Source organism: Schistocerca serialis, chromosome 7 (assembly GCF_023864345.2).
Source record: "Schistocerca serialis cubense isolate TAMUIC-IGC-003099 chromosome 7, iqSchSeri2.2, whole genome shotgun sequence".
Lineage (NCBI taxonomy): Eukaryota > Metazoa > Arthropoda > Insecta > Orthoptera > Acrididae > Schistocerca > Schistocerca serialis.
In genome coordinates, this window is record NC_064644.1 from 92,834,630 (window position 1) to 92,857,552 (window position 22,923).

Genomic DNA, 22,923 nt, shown 5'->3' on the forward strand with positions numbered 1-22,923 from the left:
TGGCGTGAGGTCTGGAACAGGACAAGGAATTTAGACTTCAGAAAAAAAAATGTACGCAGCTGCTGGAATACTTAACTTTAATCCATAAATGCTGAACATCGCTGTTGACGGTACATGTTTCACAGCATCAATAGTAACGGGTAATGGCGCCTTGCTAGGTCGTAGCAAATGACGTAGCTGAAGGCTATGCTAACTATCGTCTCGGCAAATGAGTGTATTTTGTCAGTGAACCATCACTAGCAAAGTCGGCTGTACAACTGGGGCGAGTGCTAGGAAGTCTCTCTAGACCTGCCGTGTGGCGGCGCTCGGTCTGCAATCACTGATAGTGGCGACACGCGGGTCCGACGTATACTAACGGACCGCGGCCGATTTAAAGGCTACCACCTAGCAAGTGTGGTGTCTGGCGGTGACACCACAGTATATGCAACTGATATGTAACGTAGCTACGACCAATTCAGCAGCTTAGCTACAACAAATATACCTATGTTAGTCTGTGAAACTGGACTCTATAAGCAACCTGAACTATCCGTAAACGAAATCTAACCTGCATAATACTGTGTGCCTGTTGTACGAGTGTCAGTTTCACTATCGTTTAAGTTCCCAACAGATCGTTACTTGAAACACTTAAAACTAACATTTGGATAAGCTATCTGACTGCGCATTTGAACAAAAATTTACAAGTGATACAGAATCTGACTTGTGCAACGAAATTTACTCGACTAGAGAACATGACATGTGGTGTCTCAGTGTCTCTGTTTTGTCCCTAAGTTTTGCACTCACCTCTTTAGATGACTGCCTTTTTCCGTGTGGTTTACAGCAATTCGCAGCAGCATGCAGCAGCAGCACATAAAGCTTATTGTACTAAGAATGAATTTAATAAAAAGGAGTTTGCTTGGGTCCAGTTAACTACCAATTAAGTCTACTTAAAACTTCAGAATCATTAATAATGACAGCGCCAGATTAACAAGTTATTACAATGTCACAGTTACATTAATATTTAGTAACCACAGCATATTATTTACATGTGGAGAATAATTATTATTTCGAGAATAAGGAGGCTTCTTTAACTGACAAGGAAAACATGGGATTACTGCAAATTAACAATCATGAGCCTAACCCTGCAATTGCTTTTGCGCTATGCTTGCGAATTTTACCTTGAATTCCATCTTCAAGCGTAGTTAAGTCATCTAAATCCCTCCTGGCTATATAAATGAAACCAGGCCTTGAGTGTGGTGAGATCTGCCACCGCCGACGTGAGGGAAGCGTGACACGTCTTCTGTCTCCGAGCTCTCGACCGACACAACTACTACCATTCTCGCAGCCGGACTTCGTCTCACAACTCCCTTGTTTCGCCCTGAGATTGTCACCATCGATATCTGAGTGGTTACGCAATGCAAAGAATAGCGTTAAGTTTATTGCTTTCAACGTGATGGCGAGTTTTGACACACTCCCTAAAACTTCTTCAACAATTCGAGGCGCAATTGGCCTTTCGGCCCCTACTAGAAGCAATTTCGGAGGCGCCAGTTAATTCTAACTTCCAAATCACGTTCTTCAACCGCAGTTCAGAAAGAGGGCCTTTCCGTATTCCTTTAATGCGTCGATACTGCGAGCTAACATCCCAAAGATGTTCGGGCTCACATGCAGTTCCTCTTCGTCGAAATGTCTTGGCTCAAACTTGTCTAGGAGCTGAACCGCACGTGCCGCATTACACGCCCTAAATTAGACACCTGTGACCCTTTGGTTAAATTGTCTGGTTGATTTCAAGTTTGTGAAATACACAGCTAATATAACATATAATAACCGTAATAATAATATCGGTAACTAATTAACGACCCATAAATGATGTGGGCTTCACAATTTCGATTTTATTAGAACAACGTTTATTCAGAAAGAAAACTAACAGCGACAGTGGTCGTATTTAGAATTACTATTACAATCGACCGCATATCCATTTGACATAGTTCGATCATTCATAATCTCATCGAGAAACACAATACTCCGTCTTGATATTTACACTAGAAGTTCACACCAGGCGCGCGGCTGCTCACCGCTATGAGACTAAGTCCCGCGATACCACACATCGCGAAATTTTCTAAATCGTTTCACTTCCTAGCTTCCTATAGGCCGATTGTCCGCTTTCGCGTCTCAATCTGAACTGTACCCTTTGGTGTCTCCAGCCAAACTGTCCGTTTTCACGTCTCCATCCGAACTTTCCTCTTTGGTGTCTCGACCAGAACTCCCCTCTGCCCGTTTCCAACCGGGTTCTCCGTGCGCCGCACATCATCGCTCAACTGACTAGTGCAGTTCCCTTTCCTGAAGCCATCTATCTGACAGGCTACAGCTTATTCTACATTGCTCTACGTTTTAACATCTTTAAATAATCAAAGCTTGACCACTTTCACGTTCTAAATAAAGTAACAATAATATCCATTACATAATAAACTAGGAAAGGAGTTTTTGAGTCTGATCATCACCTTCTACAAATCGAAGCAAAATTTATACCCAACAGACAAATCAAGAGAAACAACAGACCTTTTCAGAAAAGATCCAGGGTACCTGTAACTAAACATGAAAGAAATAATAGAGGAAATTACGAAAATCAACAGCTACAACTGGACAGAACTGTCGGAAAAAAATGAGAGAACTGATAAAACTGGGGCAACCACCGAGAAAAAGGAAACCGATTGTGGAACATGACATGCGACAGAGCCATAGAACACAGAATACAAGCCTGGAAATAATTTAACAGCCACAGAACACAAGAAAAATGGGAAGAATTCAACAGGGTACAAAAAACACTTCAAAAATAATCCGCATAGAAAAAAGAGGTTTCGAGAACAGCAGGCTGAAGGAGACAGAAGAGGACTTCACCAGAAACAACACACGAACTTTTTACAGAATATTCCGAGAAAATACACTCCTGGAAATGGAAAAAAGAACACATTGACACCGGTGTGTCAGACCCACCATACTTGCTCCGGACACTGCGAGAGGGCTGTACAAGCAATGATCACACGCACGGCACAGCGGACACACCAGGAACCGCGGTGTTGGCCGTCGAATGGCGCTAGCTGCGCAGCATTTGTGCACCGCCACCGTCAGTGTCAGCCAGTTTGCCGTGGCATACGGAGCTCCATCGCAGTCTTTAACACTGGTAGCATGCCGCGACAGTGTGGACGTGAACCGTTTGTGCAGTTGACGGACTTTGAGCGAGGGCGTATAGTGGGCATGCGGGAGGCCGGGTGGACGTACCGCCGAATTGCTCAACACGTGGGGCGTGAGGTCTCCACAGTACATCGATGTTGTCGCCAGTGGTCGGCGGAAGGTGCACGTGCCCGTCGACCTGGGACCGGACCGCAGCGACGCACGGATGCACGCCAAGACCGTAGGATCCTACGCAGTGCCGTAGGCGACCGCACCGCCACTTCCCAGCAAATTAGGGACACTGTTGCTCCTGGGGTATCGGCGAGGACCATTCGCAACCGTCTCCATGAAGCTGGGCTACGGTCCCGCACACCGTTAGGCCGTCTTCCGCTCACGCCCCAACATCGTGCAGCCCGCCTCCAGTGGTGTCGCGACAGGCGTGAATGGAGGGACGAATGGAGACGTGTCGTCTTCAGCGATGAGAGTCGCTTCTGCCTTGGTGCCAATGATGGTCGTATGCGTGTTTGGCGCCGTGCAGGTGAGCGCCACAATCAGGACTGCATACGACCGAGGCACACAGGGCCAACACCCGGCATCATGGTGTGGGGAGCGATCTCCTACACTGGCCGTACACCACTGGTGATCGTCGAGGGGACACTGAATAGTGCACGGTACATCCAAACCGTCATCGAACCCATCGCTCTACCATTCCTAGACCGGCAAGGGAACTTGCTGTTCCAACAGGACAATGCACGTCCACATGTATCCCGTGCCACCCAACGTGCTCTAGAAGGTGTAAGTCAACTACCCTGGCCAGCAAGATCTCCGGATCTGTCCCCCATTGAGAATGTTTGGGACTGGATGAAGCGTCGTCTCACGCGGTCTGCACGTCCAGCACGAACGCTGGTCCAACTGAGGCGCCAGGTGGAAATGGCATGGCAAGCCGTTCCACAGGACTACATCCAGCATCTCTACGATCGTCTCCATGGGAGAATAGCAGCCTGCATTGCTGCGAAAGGTGGATATACACTGTACTAGTGCCGACATTGTGCATGCTCTGTTGCCTGTGTCTATGTGCCTGTGGTTCTGTCAGTGTGATCATGTGATGTATCTGACCCCAGGAATGTGTCAATAAAGTTTCCCCTTCCTGGGACAATGAATTCACGGTGTTCTTATTTCAATTTCCAGGAGTGTATGACAGGATATCAACCTCCAAGCTTATGCTTGGAGAGACAAGATGGAACACTGGAGACAAATCCGAAGAAAAACTGAAATATTAGCTCGATACTTTGACACATTACTCAACTGCCATGAACCAAAAGAGATTACAGTTTTCAAACCCAGAACCTAACCAGGACTCCGAACACCCAACACACGAGGAAATAGTGAAAATAATAAAATCATTGAAAAATAACAGAGCACCAGGAGAAGATGGACTGTTTGTAGAAATATGGAAATTAGACAATGAAAACATTGCACCTAAAATACACAGAATAATCAAAAACATCAGGGAAACAGGAAAGGTGCCAGAAGAATGGAAGTCAGCCCTAATACATCCCCCCTCCACAAGAAAGGAGACAAAACAGATGGTAGTAGCTAGAGGAATTTCGTTACTGCCTGTGACATACAAAATTCTATCCAAAACTCTGTTAAATCACCTAGAACCTCAGCTACATCCACATATCTAAGAGTACCAAGCAAGGTTCAGGAAGGGAAGATCGTGAGGTGAGGTGAACAGATCTGGTGACAGAGAACAATATTAACAACGAGAAAGTCCAGAAACGCCACACTAACATTTGTTGATTCCAAGAAGGCCTACGATTCCATAGACAGAGAAACACTTTTCAGTACACTGGAAGTAACGAAAGTAGACAACAAGACCAGGAAACTAATCCAGGAAACATTAAAAAATACAAAATACAAACTGAAGTTCATAGGAGAGATCTCGGAACCGTTGAAATCAAGACAGGAGTGAGACAGGGAGATGGCCTGTCACCCATATTATTTAACGCAGTTTTAGAGAAAATAATCAGGACATGGGACAAAGGAGTGAATGGGGTAAAGGTAGGGAGACACAAAGATAGACCATTAACATGCTTCAGGTGATCAGGCAGGATGCTTACGTACGTGTCACCTGTCAGAGTTGTACCTAGACGCATCAGGGGTCTCATATCACTAACTGCGCACGCCCCTCACCGTTACAGAGCCTCCGCCAGCTTGAACAGTCCCCTGCTAACACGCAGCGTCCACGGATTCATCGGGTTATCTCCATATCCGTACAAATCCAACCGCTCGATACAATTTGAAACGAGACTAGTCGAACCAAGCAAGGTGTTTCCAGTCATCAGTAGTCGAATGACTGTGTTGACGGGCCCAGGCGACGCATAAAACTGTGTGGTGCAGTCAACAAGGGTACACGAATGGGCCTTCGGTTCCAAAAACCCATGTTGATGACGTTACGTTGAATAGTTGGCACACTGACACTTGTTGATAGCCCAGCATTGAAATTTGCGGAAGATGTTGCATTTCTGTCACTTTGAACGATTCTCTTCAGTTGTCGTTGGACCTGTTCTTCAAGGATCTTTTTCCCGCAGCAGTGATGTCTGAGATTTGATGCTTTACCAGATACCTGATATTCACGGTACACTCGTGTAATGGTCGTACGGGAAAATTCCCACTTCATCGCTGCCTCGGAGATGTTGTGTCCCATCGCTCGTACGCCGACTGTAATTCTGCGTTCACACTCGCTCCCATCTTGATAACCCCCTATTGTAGCAGCAGTAACCGATCTAACAACTGCGCCAGGCACGTGTTATCATATAAGCGTTGCCGACCGCTGCGCCATATTCTGCCGGTTTACATGTCTCTACATTTGAATCCGCATGCCTATACCGGTTTCTTTGGCGGTTCAGTGTAAGTACAAAAGAATAAGAGTCTCTCTACAGTGCATTTTTCATTTTTGACCGGAATAATGCAACTACGCCCTTGGGTTTTTTAAGGCTCTGAATGTTTCAGAGTGCGATCCAGACTGACTTTAAAATTTTTCGAATGATTCATATTTACTAATATGTGACGTTAAGTTTGTGACATGTCTGATTCTTCATAGACGAGATGCACACACCTGGGTTTGTAGCTTGGTTTGGACGATGTTGATTTTCAGAGCAATAGACACTCAACTCTATCAATGAATCTGTCAGGTGAGTTTCAACATCAAAACATTCCCTTTGACTATCTAATAAAAGACCATTGACAGGAAGGAAACTAAATTTGTTCGCCGGAAGTGTTTGCTCGTTGGTACAAATGCTTAATAACTGTGGCGAAAGAACACTTACTTGTGGTAAGCCATTTCTTTGATCTCTCCATCGACTGTGACGAAGTTCAAATAGTATCTCCTCTTTTGGAGTAAACATTGAAAAAGTTTGAAAAAACCATCTTTTGTTATCCCGCAGTTCATTTGTGACAGTGCACGGCGATTTACAATGTCGTAAGCAGCCGTCAGATCGATAAAAGCTACCCCTGTAATTTTCCGCATTTCAAAGCCATGGTCAATAAATTGGGTGAAGTTAAGGAACTGAGATGTACAGCGCTTTCCTGGCCTGAAACCTGCTTGTTCTTGTGTTAGCACTGGCTCCACAAATGTCCTGTGGCTCCTAGAAAAGATACGGTGGTACATGCTAGTCTGCACTCTTTCATTTGCATCTGCGTGGCTACTCTGTAGATCATACTGATGCGGCTGACAAAGGGTTCATCGAACCACATTCAACAGTAATTCTCTGTTACTCCACTCTGGAACAGAGAGCTGGAAAAAGAATACCTATACCTTCCGTGCGAGCTCTAATTTCCTTTTTTGGTATGATGATAGTTTCTCTACATGAGGGTCAGCGGCAACAAAATACATTCGCATTCGGAGCAGAGCACTGGTGATTGAAATTTCGTGAGAAGATTCCGCTGCAACGAAAAACATCTTCATTTTAATTATTTCCAACCCAAATCCTGTATCATGTCCATGACATTATTTACCCTATTTCTCGATAATACAAAACGTGCTCCCCTTCTTTCAACTTTCTTGAGATACTCGGTTAATCCTATCTGATAAGGATCCCATACCGCGCAGCAGCACTCCAGAAGAGGACGGACAAGCGTAGCGTAGGCAGTCTTTTTAGTAGATCTGTTGCCTCTTCTAAGTGTTCTGCCAATAAAACGCAATCTTTGGTTTGCCTTCCCCACATCATTTTGCGTGCGTTCTTTCCAAGTTAAGTTGTTCGTAACTGTTATTCCTAGGTATTTAGTAGATTTACCGTGTAACCGAAGTTTAACGGATTCCTTTTAGCACTCAGATGATGACCTCACACTCTTCATTATTTAGGGTCAATTGCCGATTTTTCGCACCATACATATATCTTACCCAAATCGTTTTGCAATTGTTTTTGATCTTCTGATTACTTTAATAGACGATAATAAACGATCGCATCATCTGCGAACAGCCTACGACGGCTGCTGAGATTGTCTCCTAAATCGTTTATAAAGATAAGGAACAGCAGAGGGCTTGTTACACTACCTAGGGGAACGCCAGAAATCACTTCTGTTTTACTTGATGGCTTTCCGCCAGTTGCTACTGTCACCTTTATGACAGGAAATCACGAATCCAATAGTAAAACTGAGACGATATTCCATAAGCACGCAATTTGATCATATGCCGCTTGTGAGATAGGCTGTCAAAAGCCTTCTGTATATCTAGAAATGAGGAATCAATTTGAAATCCCTTGTCGATAGCACTCAACACCGGTGTGAGTATAGCTTGAGAAGAATAATATTTTCTATATCCATGTTGACTGTGTGTCAACAGGCCGTTGTCTTCGAGGTGATTGATAATGATCGCACACAATATATGTTCCAAAACTCTGCTGCATATCGGGTCAGCCATTTAATGGATTACTCCTACAGCCTTTCTCGAATGTGTGTGACCTGTTCAACTTTCCAGTCTTTGGGTACGGACCTTTTGATGAGCGAGCGGTTGTATATGATTGTTAAGTATTGAGCTATTGAATCAGCTTACACTGAAAGGAACATAACCGATATGCAGTTTGGACTGGAAGGCTCGCTTTTATTAAGTAATTTAAGTTGCTCCTCTAATCCAAGGATGTCTACTTCTAAGTCATTCTTATTGGCAGTTCTTGATTCCAACTCTGGAATATTTACTTCGTCTTGTTTGCTGAACGAATTACGGGAGGCTGTGTTTAGTAGCTCTGCTCTAGCAGCATTGTCGTCGATAGCATTTCCATTGCTGTCGAGCAGGGAAGGCATTGATTCTGTCTTGTCGCTAGCGTACAGTACATACGACTAGAATCTTGTAAAATAAACCCCTAAAAACACCAACGCCTCACAAAACGAAAAGATAGTAATAAAGAAAACTGGCTAAGAGCGAATAGGACTCGCACCCAGAGTTCCGTACAAGCTTAATTGTATATATAAATTATGTATATAACTTAATTATGTATATAATTAAGTTAGTATGGAACTGACTTGTTTGGACGCAGCAATGTTTTCAATTGTGCTTTTCACGGATGATTAACGCTATGTAAATACTAATGGCAAAAAGATATGTGTGTAACATAATCACAAATTAACAATTTTCGGACTGTTTCCTTTACTTTTACTATGAAACCTTGCTTCTTGCTGAATTTCATGAATCTTGGTCACGGGAATTAAGCTATAGGTTTTAATGAACGAGTCTGGGTATCAAAACGTGAGACATGATCGGGCGTATCTTTTGATTGTATCCGGGGACTGTAGACCTTAGTACGTGACATACATTTGAACTTGATACGCCTACCTTTTCCTAAGAAAAAGGTGTCTTAAAAGACTGACGGACACGCCGACGGTCAACAAATGACTAAAACATTATTTTCGTGTGTGTAATTACAAACTAACATTTCTCTGAGTTTTTCCTTTACGTGTACTGTGAATCCTTGCTTCTTGGCAGAATTTATTGTTCTAGGTCACTGGAAGTACGCTACAGGTTTTGATGAGTGAGTTTGCTAGTACCAAAATATGTGAAATAAATGGCCGTATCTTTTGATTTCAGTGGCTTATAAGCTATAATTTTGTACACCGGTAAGGGACACAAATTTCAACTTGATACATCTACTAGTTCCAGAGAGAAAGGGTTCCTAAAAGTCGGTCCAACAGAGAGACAAACACACAGATAGACAGACGGACGGACAACAAAGTTACCTTGTAAGGTTTCTGTTTTTACCGACTGAGATACTGAACTCTAGAAATAAAAGAAAGAACGAGTAAAAATCGGAAAGTAGTAAAAGAATAGTACATGAAGCAATAACTAACTCGTCGTATTATGATGATTCACATTCTTCGTTAAGCAGTTGGTAATTAACCAACCGCACTTCATAGCGGTGGTCACTACCGCACGCACTCATCTCTGAAGTCGCCAGTTCGAGTCCCGACAAATGTTGCGACCTTCAGTCCAATTATGAAGCGGTCCACGCTAGTCTAGCCTGTGCAGCTCCCTCCAACCTTGCATAATTATTGCAGTCTACAGCGGATGGACAAAACAATATGGACACTATGAAGTACAGTGCATCTTGCTGGAAGGTGGCACCACCGCGTGCGTGGAAATGCAGAGACGCGGCTGCAGTGCGCAGCTAACGTGCCAGGTCTTGGAGGTTATCTTTCAGTTTATCATACGCTTTGTACTGCGACCGTCAACACAAGTGATCGGTGAAATGTGTGGTCTCTTACAATTGCAAATATGGCAACTTGTTGGTGCGCGGTTATCGGTGCATTTGTGACGAAAACATTTGGATTGTTTATCGTTTCACGAGCAACAGTGTCCACGGTAATGACAGCATACAAAAACATGGTAATTCATCAACGATGACGGTTAGTGGGCGAAAGGTGAAGTTAACTGACAGAGACCGACGACCAGAAAAAATTTCCGCGGCAAAGTGACTCCGGAACCCTACACTCACGTGAATAATGCTCTACCGAGAAAAACAGTAAGGCGGACGCTTCACCGACAAGCTTTAAAAAAGGATTGTGGACAGACAACATAAAATTTCCGCGGCAGAAGTGACTACAGAAATCTACACTCACTTGAGCAATACTGTGTCGAGAAAAACGGCGGCAGCTTCACAAGGCCAACATCCATGGAAGGCTGCAGTTGCGCAGTACTTGATAACGGAAGCCAATGCAAAGCTGCCGAAGGCATGGTGCTACGATCATAAAACCTGGAGACTTGATGACTGAAAGAATGTGATAGGGTCCGATGAATCATCGTTTACTTTATTTCCTACAAACGGCCTGGTTTATGTATGGAGAACCCCAAATGAAGCCTACGATCAGCCCTTCCTACTTCCTGCAGTCAATCATGAGGGAGGTTCCGTTATGATTTTTGTGGGTATATTCTGGTATTCAGCTGGTCCTTTCGTTGTCCTCTCTAGCCGGATTACTGTGAATGAATATCTCGACATCCCTGACAATTAAGTGCTTCTATGCCATACGGAGTGGCCGTGCGGTTCTAGGCGCTACAGTCTGGAACCGAGCGACCGCTACGGTCACAGGTTCGAATCCTGCCTCGGGCATGGATGTGTGTGCTGTCCTTAGGTTAGTTAGGTTTAAGTAGTTCTAAGTCCTAGGGGACTGATGACCCCAGAAGTTAAGTCCCATAGTGCTCAGAGCCATTTGGACTATTTTTAAGTGCTTCTATGACTAACATTTTGCTGCCATATTCCAAGATGATAAAGGGTCCATACACAGAGCCAAAAAGGTTCAAGTGTAGTTTGTGGAGCATCAGAATATTCTCAGATAAGTCCCCTGGCCAGCACAATCGCCAGATCTCATTATCACTGAACGTTTTTGCAGAGTTTTAGAGGGAGAGGGAGAGGGGGAGAGAGAGAGAGAGAGAGAGAGAGAGAGAGAGAGGGAGGGAGAGAGAGGAGCAGATTTACAGCTCCAACATCTTTGAAGCAGTTGGCGGATGGTTTGGTACAAAAATTCGGCAACATTCCGTTGGGAACACTTCAAGTACTCTACGAACTTATTCCGTGAGCAACTGCAGCCGTACTCAAAGCCAATGGTGGTCCAACTCCTTATAATAAATTAAAAATTGTGTGATTGTCAGGTGTTCAAATTATTTTGTCCACCCCCTGTATATCCCTTTAACCTGATTTTTGTATTCGATCGTCGTTCTCCAATTTTTAGCAAAAACCTTCACTCCATTACCAAATTTATGGTGGCTCGATGCCTCATGACGTGTCACGCTAGCAAAGTCATTCGAGAACCACAGTGCGAACGTCGTCATTGTTAGGCGGTCTCTGCGTCCCCCCCCCCCCCCCCACCCCCGCCCTCGACCCTCGAGCCCACCCCTTCCCAGATATTCTTCCGGGTTGCCGAAAAGATGGAAATCGTATGGTGCAAGATCTGGTCTGTATGGTGGATACTTCCAAACATCTCATCGATAACGCTGAAGCAAAGCTTGCGCTGTGGGCGCCTTGTCGGGTGTTGCACTGTCGTGTGAAGAATAATGTCTGTGCTTAATTTTCAACGCCCCTTGCTCTGGATAGAGTTTTTGCAGCTGAGTCAGTGTCGCACCGTACTAACGTGCATTAATGGTTGTGACCTCTGCCGTAAACTGTGTGCGCTCAGTTCATTCACAGTTGACGAAAATGGTGAACACGACCTCAACTGCTGATGGCGCCATTTCGCAAAGGCGGGGTGGTGTATCTCCATTCCACATACGCTGTCTTTGTTGCAGCAGTGAAATGGTAGATTCGTGTCTCATCGCCTGTTTGATGCTGTTTAGGAAAACATTGCCTTCCACGGGGTAACGCTCTACGAAATCCAGAGACGCCGTAAACCTTGCGCCTTTGCATGGGACAGAGATCGCGGAACCTAGAGTGAGCGCAGTTCAATATACTCCAGACGATGGAACGAGCACTGCCTGTTACGTTACGCATCTACTGGACAATGACCGCGATAATCACCCTGCGATTGCTGCGAATCAGATCCTCGGTTGTCTGGCTATTGTCTTTCGTCGATGGCCTTCATTTCCGACCACCATCATCCTGTCTGAGCGGGCTTCGTCAAATTGTTGGCACCATTTCACTACAGCTGGACGCGTCATTGCATTTGGTCCACGTGCCGCCGAATTTCACAATGAATCTGTGTGCGATATAGAAGTTTTTCCACAAGAATCGTACTGTCCCGTGTACTTAAACCTAAGTATTTTTCCAGTTCCCGAGCTAATTTACTCTCACACTGTGAGGCAACTGTTATTCGTACCGCTACAGAACTCAGTCTGATAATGTGCATCTTGTTTCACGAACTCAGTCTGACAATGGGGGCCTTGTCGTACAATGGTCTTAGCGAGAAACGACATTTGTAGCTTTCTCAAGTTTCTTGGTGTCATTTAATTGCATTGATGTTTCCATACCCATCATCAACGTATACACGTTTTGGTAGCGCGTGTAGCATGCTTCTGAAGAAATCGGAAGACATCCAGGTGTCTTTGCACAAGTTCACGATTATTTGAAATGGTAGGTTGGGATGTGTAAAGACAATTGGAAAGCACTCCGAGAACTTCCTGTAGTGCTAAAAGACTATCATAAGACAGAATGGCCCGTACCTCAAAAGGAAGGTTACCGTATGAAAAATTAGTCACCCCCATACGCACGCACAGGTAAGTCGTTAGGCCTTTACAGATGGGGCAGCGATCGAGTCACGTGCTCATCAGTGCCAGCACTGCTCTACGAGAGCATAAGGCGTTAGCGATCTATTGAGATATTTTTGCTTCAAGCCGACATTGTAGGTAGACGTGGGAAAATTTAAGGACGTGGCAGAGTCGCCAATGGTGTGTGAAGTTGCTGGATTTCTTGGTGTTGTGCGGAGAACTGTTCCAACGTGTCTACAACCAGTGGTGTAACACAAGTAGCCACTAAATATGTCACAACTGTGGCCTAAAAAAGATGCTGACTGTGACGGACCGTTGACGCGTTTCTCGTCTTTTAAATCAAAATCACTTACAAACCCGACAGGAATTGATTCAGGCAGTGAATGAAGGTCCGTTCCCACCTGTCAGCGAGAAATTATTGCGAAAGGAACTGCATGCAATGAATATTTGAAATCTGTCACCTCTCAAGTGTCATTTGCTCATACAGACACACAAAACTGTGCTTCAGTCGGCTAGAAATAATCGAACGTGGACAGTAGCTGACTTGCGGAACGTAACATGGTCTGACGAATCACGTCGTCGCCTGTCTTCACAAATGACGCACGTCTGCTACTGCACCGAAGGCATTTCGTCCTAAATGTGTGTGACGTCAGGCTCGAGCCGGAGATGGATCTGTGACGTTTTAGGAGTCTTTCTCTTATCGTGAATTTGGTCCACTCACTGAGGTGGCCACTAACATGAACCAGCACGCTTATTTAAACATTCTGAAGGATCGGGTGTTGCCTTTCAGTCAACATCTGCATGATGAGTATGCTATTGGTATCCCTACTTTTCAAGACAACAGCAGAGCTCATAGGGCTGGAAGAATATGTGACTAGTTTTGTGAACTCTCCCCCAGCCTGTAACATCTCGACTGGTCTGCAGAATCATATGATTTAAACCCCACAGAAAGTTAGAACAGTGGGTAAAGCGCCGACATCAGCATTCCCGCAATCTGGTGGAACTGCAAGATCAGATCCTCAGCGAGTGTCTTAATCTGCATGCGACGTACCTGGACGACATTGTGGGTTCACTACCGATTCCAGGTAGTTATTAAGTCCGCGGCCGGAATTACACGGTAGCAAAATGTATTCGTAATGATTGCTCTAGAGGTGAGTAATTTTTCGTTTAGTGAGCTTATGTCTCTCTCTGCCACATTTTTATTGTACAGTTTTCCGATTTACCTGTCATTTGTAAAATTATAGGCCTTTCTTTAAAAAAAAAATGGAAGACTCCCAGTGTGTGTAGATGTAACGACAGATGGCCAGTCTGCAGAAGCCGAGCTAGCCGTAGGATTTGAGTCAGCTGCTGGCATTGTGAACTAAGTTACTTTTTTTACTCGCAGCTATTCGTTGATAAAAGGTTCAGAGTTCAACAAGCCATCGACAGCAGTTGACATTGGGGAAGGGAACCGGCCGCCGGTAGTCTGGCGTAACCCAGAGGAACCACGGAAAATCTAAATCAGCACGCCACGACTGAAGTTTGGATCCCTTCCTTACGAATATAAGTCCAGTGAGTTTTCCCACTGCGCAATCCTGTTTAGTATTAGCAGTCGATGTCCTGAAGCAATGAAGTGGCGTTGCCATTTCTATTGAATTCGATGTTGTTGTTGTTCTTGTTCTTTTTCTTCTTGTCGTGGTCTTCCAAGTTGGTCTATTCTGTGCGTAGCTCTTCATCACTGCTGACAAGCCGTCTCCCTCTACAGTTATTAAACACCCCCTACTTTCTTCCATTACCAAACTGGCGATTCTTGATGCCTCAGAATCCTTTCTTTCAGTCAATGTGTGCCACAAAAAAATGTTTCCCCAGTTAGTAGTGCTTCATTAGTTATTCGACCAACCCACCTAATCTTCAGCATTCTTCTGTAGCATCACATATCAAAAGCTTCTATTCTCTTTTTGTCTGAAATCCTTATTGTCTACGTTTTACTTCCGTAAAAGGCTAAACACTAGCCAAGTACCTTCAGGAAAGACAACCTAATGCTTTATATTACATGTTAACAAATTTATCTTTTATTAGAAGCACATGCTACAGCCAGTCTGCACATTACTTCCGTCATTGTCAGCTATTTTTCTCCCAAACAGCACAACTCCGTCGTTATCTTTGACTGTCATTTTGTGAAACGCCGCGAGAAATGAAGCTTGAACATAAATACAGATGGTAGGCAATACTGCGACGTGTGCTGTTGCGTTTCACCACGAGTAGCACCAGAGCAATGTCCTCGATATGTTGCAAGTCTCAGCAGTGGGCAGAGCAGTGTTCTGTGTAGTTCTGACTGCGTTATGTCGGAAGTAAGTGAACTCCTATGTGGGCAGATTGTTGGTGCTCGTATAGTGGGGTCTTTCGTAATTGGGGTAGGCTAAGTTACACGGTAACACTTTTTCCCGTATGTATTTTCATGTGAGTTTCGTTCACAAGCAGCGTTTTTTTTTTCTTTTTTTTTTTAACCTCAAGACATGCAGATAATATCTCGCAGAACTCAGATGAAATATAATTTAAGTAAAAATGTTTTCAATTAAGTACATAAAGAGGAACTAGTAGTTAAAATGGCTTTTATTTCGGTTTTCACGCCGCAAGCGATGAAGAGGGGGAGGGGGGAGGGAGAGAACTATTATTATTCTTTGATATGGCGATGTGTTAAGTATTCTCAAGAATGTTCTTCCTGCTTGAATGGAGAAAGGAAATGTGTTCTCTCTTTCTGGAGTAATAATTAAAATTATCTGTGAGATTATGGACACCGAAAAGGGAGTTTTGTTGTGAGATTTTAAGAAGGCATGAGAACTGAGCATCGAAAAACTTTTGAGACAACGCTAATAACGAATGTATGCTGATTCAAATGGTTCAAATGGCTCTGAGCACTATGGGACTTAACATCTGAGGTCATCAGTCCCCTAGAACTTAGAACTACTTAAACCTAACTAACCTAAGGACATCACACACACCCATGCCCGAGGCAGGACTCCAACCTGCAACCGTATCGGTCGCGCGGTTCCAGACTGTAGCGCCTAGAACCGCTCGTCCACCCCGCCAGCTATGCTGATTAATTGGAATGTTAAAATGTAATGTAACTAAATATTTCTTTCCTTTCATTAATGAGATTGTAGACTGTCTTTTCTTGCAAAAATTGAATGGAAAGCTTTTAGTTTTTAACAATCAGTACAAGAGAGATTTGCCGATGACGTATCTTAAGTTGTTGTGAATCAGACACGTGAGAGCGGTTACATCTTTATTATCAGACAGAAGCGTGGTACGACATCTGTTCACCGAGTAGGTAAAACTAAAAACTCATTGCACAAGAGTAAGTCACATTGTATATGTTGGCGTTCTGTTTCCCTTGTATGATTACGAGTATAACAGCGAGAGGATGTTCTAGTTGGATGATTTTGATTAGACATACCCTCGATAACGCGGGAACTGCAACATATTTTCAAAGAAACGGGATATGTATTCTTATCCGCTGTTTATGGATTGCAGCGTATCACACAACAAAGCCACCCTGCAGTTACGAAAACTAAATATCACCTATCACGTGAAACCCACGTCTTAACTTTCTCTCATATTACGTTACAACAGCAAACCACCTTCATTTACTTTGGATACAGGTTTTGGAGCGGTATCTTTACGATCGAATTTATGTACACAGTACTGAAAACATGTCGTTCGCCTCACGGACGTACTCTGATCCACGTTGTCACTTTGTGCACTAGTGTTTTTGGCAACCGTTACGACAAGATGAATTTCGTCCTTTCAAATCTGTAAAACTAACTGAGAAGTTTCCAAACAGGTAATGAAAAGAGAATCCACTATTTTACTATCAATACTGTCGTAAGTGCCCTGTTTGCACCTGGATGTCATACCTATAGCTGACAAAGATATTTTAGATGCGTTTGTACTGAGGACTGACGAGGGACTCAAATAACGTCGTCGTTGGCGGAAAAGTAAAGGGACTGCCTGGTGGAGATTAACTAATAACCGTTTTCCAAAGAGAGGCTACTATAAGCAGCTACAGCCTAAGATAAAGTGTTCGTAGAAAAACAAAAATTCTTTTTCCTTATGGAAGTGCTGACCGTAGTCAGAATGTTGTTGTGAAGAGTAAACGTGCATTTGTTGGCCTCCACTAGTCACTGTAGTATTTTTCAAGTTCAGATACATTAACTTTCTTTCTAACTTCGAGACAGAAACTATCATCGTAAACTATGTATTTTCAAGTAGTATGCCCGTGATACTATGGCTCTAGTAGAACTAGAAATATAGATTTAATAATGCTATTTTCTGTATCAGCGAGTGATTTTTCAATTTCAGCAAAATAGCCAGTGGTGGTGATAATGAGATTTTTTAATCGTTTGGTTCCAAGATATAAAAAGTTATTAGATAATGTAAAAAGAGATTTCACGAAACACGAAGAGTAGAAAGGTATATTTGTGAATAACTTTTGAGAACTAGCTATAGAATTGTAGAAATGTAAAGAAGAGTTTAAGCAAGCTGTGCAGCATCATTTTATGAGACAAATGGATGAAATCAATAATCAAGTAGCGCATTTGAATGAGGCGGTATCGCAACGAATCGTGAAAGGAGACAGAAGGAGGGACTTGAATATTGCAACTCTGGACTAGGGAACTTGAGACTGAAAGTGTCCAAGGATGGTTATAATTGTTAAAGAAACTGAATAATGAGTTTTCAGAGTTGCAGAAACTGCTTAGTAAAGAAGTTGATAGATTGTGATTTATCTACGGATAGTGTGAGTGTGACAAATGTGGATGTTTGTGGGCAGAGTGGAAAACGAAAGAACGCTCAGGGTAGTGGTGAGACACCCCTTCCTTTAAGATGTTGGGGAAGATGATAACCTGTTACAAGAGACGATTAGATAAGTAGGGAACCATCTCCATGTTTTCGCGGCGCAGTGCTTCATCATCTTTCGGCTGTGCAGTTACATACATTCAACTTCTAATATTTCGGCTGCTTATATTTCAGCCATCTTCGGAGTGAGCCGAAACACTGACGCTTCAGCACTCGCTCCGTCATTTTTAAACTAGCGGACCACGCCAGTGCGCATGCGACCATTGATGGACAAAGGCGCCAGAGACGTTGCTCGCCGGCAAAGTAGTAGATTGTGCATTAATTGTATCTGTGGCTTCGCAGTCAGTCCACGCTGGGATGTCTATGTATCACTCTGAGCTGCACTGTCGCGACGTATTTGTAAGTTTATTACAGAAAGCGCCGGTTTCTGTGACTTACGCAAGCTGAAGCTATTAATTAAATCCATCGCCAAACGAATTACACTTGCCTCTTTCACCACCGAGTCCCAGAAAGATGATGTAGACATAAATATACCTGCTACGTTCCATACATCTGTCATGGATTGTACAAGTAGTCTGCCCGATGCATGAAAGGTATTATTTAATGTCATCTAGTAAACTCCAGCCTTCTGGAGCATCAAACCATCTTTAACTGAACCTAAGAGGGCTGCTGTCTTCAGTGGAGGACGAAAGATCACTTTTACTTTGTGCTTGCTGAGGATCCGTCCTGTTTCTGACGATAGGATTCCCACATACGGTGAGAAAGCCACTGAAATCTTTGTCGTCTTCTTCTACATAACTTATGGCCACCTTTGGTTTCATTCGTAGCACTTTACATATCTGTATTGGAGATTACTCGTTGGCTTCAAAAACTCTTTAATTGTAGGAGCTCATCCTGCAGCAGTGATGGGTGCTCTATGAACCAAAGGTCTGAGAACACTCAAACTCGTAGCAGCTACTTGCACGTAAATATAAGACTGTATGCGTCAGTTTCCGATATACTGTACTTCACAAGGTGGCAACTTTGTGCGGAACCGAAACGTCTTTAAATGGAAGGCATCCCTTCATTTCAGTTTCCACTGTAAACGGGATTTGTGCATGGATCGAATTCAGAAGGTTCAAAAATTCTTTTAATTTATTTTCCCCACGGGGGCACACAACAAACTTACCGTCAATATACCCCCAAAATACTGTGTTTTTTAAGACAGCCGATTTCAGAATCTTTTCCTCGAAATCCTTCGTAAATAAATTGGCCATCAGAGGTGACAGGACACTAACCACGGTGACACCGTCAGTATGTTTAAAAAATTCGTTGTTGGACCAAAACTATGTCGAGGTCATTACATATTTGAAGAAAGCTGAAATATCTTTATGAAAACTGTACCAGTAAGTGATAATTATGAAAGTGGAACGTTTGTGAGTAAAAACACGACACTGAAGCCGACTAACAGATCAGAACTGTTCAGTTTCAGCGATTTTAGCTTGTCAATGAAGTCCGCACAGTGGTGTTTGTGATGAGCACATTTTCACGCAAGAGGCGTTAGTGTTTCGCACAGTCATAGTTTGGAGAGCCAATGTTACTCACTGTTAGGCTCATAGGAACATCTTGCTTATGGATGTCTGGAAGTCTATGAATCGTCGGGGGAACCGGACCACTTAGTTTCGATCTTCGCACAACTTCAGGCGGAAAGGGGGAGACGTTTAGAAGAGAAGCAGACTTCCTATTTGGTTAGTGGGGCCTTTACTGAAAGCATTTATCTGGGCTACAGAAGAAAGATACGTTTTGTGATACTGCATTACAGTGGGGACTGTTGAATATAGATATGAGTATTACGAGAGATTTCAAATAGAGTTTAAGTCAACATTTTGGTCGGAGGGTGGACAGAAGAGACTAAGGTTGCAGTTACTGCAGCAAGGCATATACAGAAAGACGTGGAGGGTTATAGAAATTTCATGGAATAGCATCTCCATCGGCCAAAACATTAAAATAAAGTTATTTATGAACAAATACCTGACTGGAGTGCTTGTAAGTACGTTATCGTGAGCCGCTAGAGAAAAACTGATAGGAAGAACTTAGAACAGCGCCCAGAAACTGTTAGGACTTCTTGATGAACTTTAAATTTGTCAATAAACAGTTATGATAATAAGAGATTAATACTGTGCCTGACCTGAACTCGAACCTGGGAGCTTTGCCTTTCGCGGGGAAGTCCTTTATCGTCTCAGCTGTCCAAATAAGACTCACGACTCGCTCTCACAGTTTCACATTCGCCAGTACATCTCCTACCTTCTGAACTTCATAGAAGCTCTCCTACATGCCTTGCGGGACTAGCACTCCTAGAAGATAGGATACTGCGGAGACACGATTTACCGCACCCTGTGGGAGGGGGGGGGGGGGGGGGGAGGGGAGGATTTTTAGATGAAGTTCTAGTTTCGGTCCAGCACACAGTTTTATTCTTCCAGGAACCTTTAAAATAAGCTGCAGTGCTCTGTAATCAGAGTCCGTGTCTAAACTACAACCGTTTGCGCAGAATAAAACAGCAACCAGTGACTGCCACTCAACTTTTCACAATGGTTAGTCTACAGCCCGTATGCAGATTTGAACATATTGCCGCTTGTCAGTATATTAAACTCACCGCTACTGCCGTGTAGTTGTGTATCGAAAACTTAAAATCGTCTCTTCTCTTTCCTTTGAAGTAAGATGTACACTAGTAAGCCATTCCAACAATATATCTTGCAGTACGACGAAGAAAATTTAATCTTTCCCGAGTAAGAAGGAAAGCGACATAATTCTTTTGAATGGAAGGCAGCTACCTCACAACTAGAGGTGCTGTAGCTGCCGATCAGAAACAGATAAACTCGTGCTTGAATTATTATATTTACACTGCCTTAAGATGCAACGTACCCTCCGAAACGTCATGGTAACAAAAAGCAGTATGACAATGAGGTGACAAGATTTTTTTTTTAAAAAAACCTTCCACCTGATGCTACGCATACGAAATTGCTATGTTTAATTAACAAGCACTTCTAACTACTTAGTTTAAATTCTGCTTAGCGATCGCTGTAGGGTACCTGCAATAATCTTCATCTAGAGAAATGAGTGAAGAAGACATATCAAACTGGTAATTTATAAATATCAAAATGCGGAATAAGCTTCAAGAGCGATGTATTAACTCTGAAATACTGCAGGGAGAAGAATGTTAGATTGCTACTAAACAATCGTAAAGTTCACCACTCCACATTTTATTCAATGTAAGTATAATTTATAGGCTATGCATTATTAATTACAATTATTTGACCACCAGTGGTATGCTACATACCAAATTAAGTACGTAATGTCCTGTTTTATATCTTGCTGCAATCGTAAATTTTATGAGGGTTTAGTAATTACTGTTAAAGAAACACAAGAGAAACATTCAACATATAAGAATATCGCGTCAAATAATTTAGAAACGAATAACAGTACCTAATGTAATCGCATTACAACACATTTCCTTTAATGCTATCCAGAAATATTTCTGAAATTGAAGTATTCATAAACACAGTTTTCAGCAGTTCCTTACCGAGTGTACAACGGTTTTAGATCGAACACTTTACCACTTTTTCAGGCCATCTTATCAACAGGCAATCCCTAAAATGGAAACAACAGTTTGATATTACTTAATCTTTGTGCCTGGTACTGGCATCTTAATTGACTCTGTGGGACTCGACCTTTTGTAGGTTCCACGCAATTTTCTATAAGTACTAGCTTGCGCGTTCCGTGACATGAGGCAGCGTCGCAAGGAACCACCTGTTTGAGCGGTCGCCACATGATTCGTATGGGATGTGTAAACGAATTCATTTCACATTTCCTTTCTCGACTTTATTGGAAGTAGCTAACATAAAACAGTGCTCGATACACCTGTCTCGAGGATGCAACCATAAAAAATAATATTTATGCTCACAATTCATCCTGTATTAATTGAAGCGAAGAAAGGGGAACGGACCTGTTTCCGTTTCGCTGTTTACAGTTAACAGACGGAGTCACTGTTTGATATGGGTTGCTTGAACACGCGAGATAGTCAGTAGCACTTCGTTATACGTTCAACAGGAGACACCAATCATTTATATTAATTAAATCAGCGTCTCGTATTTTTGTTAGAGAGATATCATAAGAATAAAATTGAATATTATAGGAGAGAGTTGCAGAATGATCAGACTCGGATACAATCTCGAATTTCAGTGAAATAATTCCAGATTTTTATACTTTGGGACGCAAGAAAAAAAGAACAGGCTATAGTTTTATGCGGGCAAAAACTTAAATACATGGACAAAAACTAATGCGATCGGAAGTTTACAATAAAACATACCTTACCTTGCATTTAACACTGAAATGGAGGGCTGCCTAGCTAGTGACAACACAGGTGAAGTGCATCAAGGAAACCTTATGGTTGATAACCAAAACAACATTTACCATATGCTAAGTTTTTGTCAAAGTATATCGTACTGAAGCAACATTTCGCGAACGATGTTTTTAAGGAGATAGGATAAGCCAGTTGTTTTGTAGGGTTATCTAGTAGGGTTTGCGAATGGACTTACTGTTTTCTCGAGGATCCACGAGGCGGGAAAGATGAGCGGTATGTAGAGCACCTCGTACAGCATCGCGGTCCAGTTGACGGCGTTGCTGTCAACGCGGTAGTACTCGGTGACGATGTTGGTGATGACTGAGTACTGGATCCACTGGATGGAGTTGGACAGCGAGCAGAGCACGAAGATGGCCAGCATGAGCCAGCGGCGCGCGTACAGCCGGCAGGCGGGCGGCGCCGCCGCCCCCGCGTCGGGCAGCGCCGGCGTAGCTGCGGGCGCCTCCATCGCCGGCAGCCGACTAACGCGCCGGCCCGATGCCGACGCCACAGAGCTCGAAACGACCGCCTCGCGCGTGCGCAGTCGCCTGTTTACGTAGCGCGCGCTCCTGTGCGCACCTCTCCCACGCTGTTGCTCCGCGTCTACGGGAACTGGTCCCCTTGCGTTATCAGCCTCAACACATTTGCCGCAGTTATTCTCGCTCGATTACTGCTTCGTCAGCGCGGTGGGAAAGCTCGTTCGTCCCACTCAACGCGCATGACTAAAGATCGATCACATGTTGTTGTTTTCCGTCTGGAGACTGGTTTGCTGCAGCCCTCCACTTTAGTTTATCTTTCCTGTGCAAGTTTCTTCATCCCTTTATAAATACTGATACATTGTATCGTATTGTATGGAACTTCTAACACTACCACCACT

General features: G+C 43.5%; 1 protein-coding gene across 1 annotated transcript in view; it reads right to left on the reverse strand.

Annotated features, from left to right (window-relative positions):
- LOC126412164 (feline leukemia virus subgroup C receptor-related protein 2) overlaps positions 1 to 22,515 on the reverse strand; it is a 755,677-nt gene extending 733,162 nt beyond the window's left edge. The window contains exon 1 of the mRNA XM_050081631.1: positions 22,243 to 22,515. Coding sequence (XP_049937588.1) covers positions 22,243 to 22,515 — 273 coding nt within the window. The remainder of the gene's footprint in view (positions 1 to 22,242) is intronic.
- Between the last annotated feature and the right edge of the window lie 408 nt (positions 22,516 to 22,923).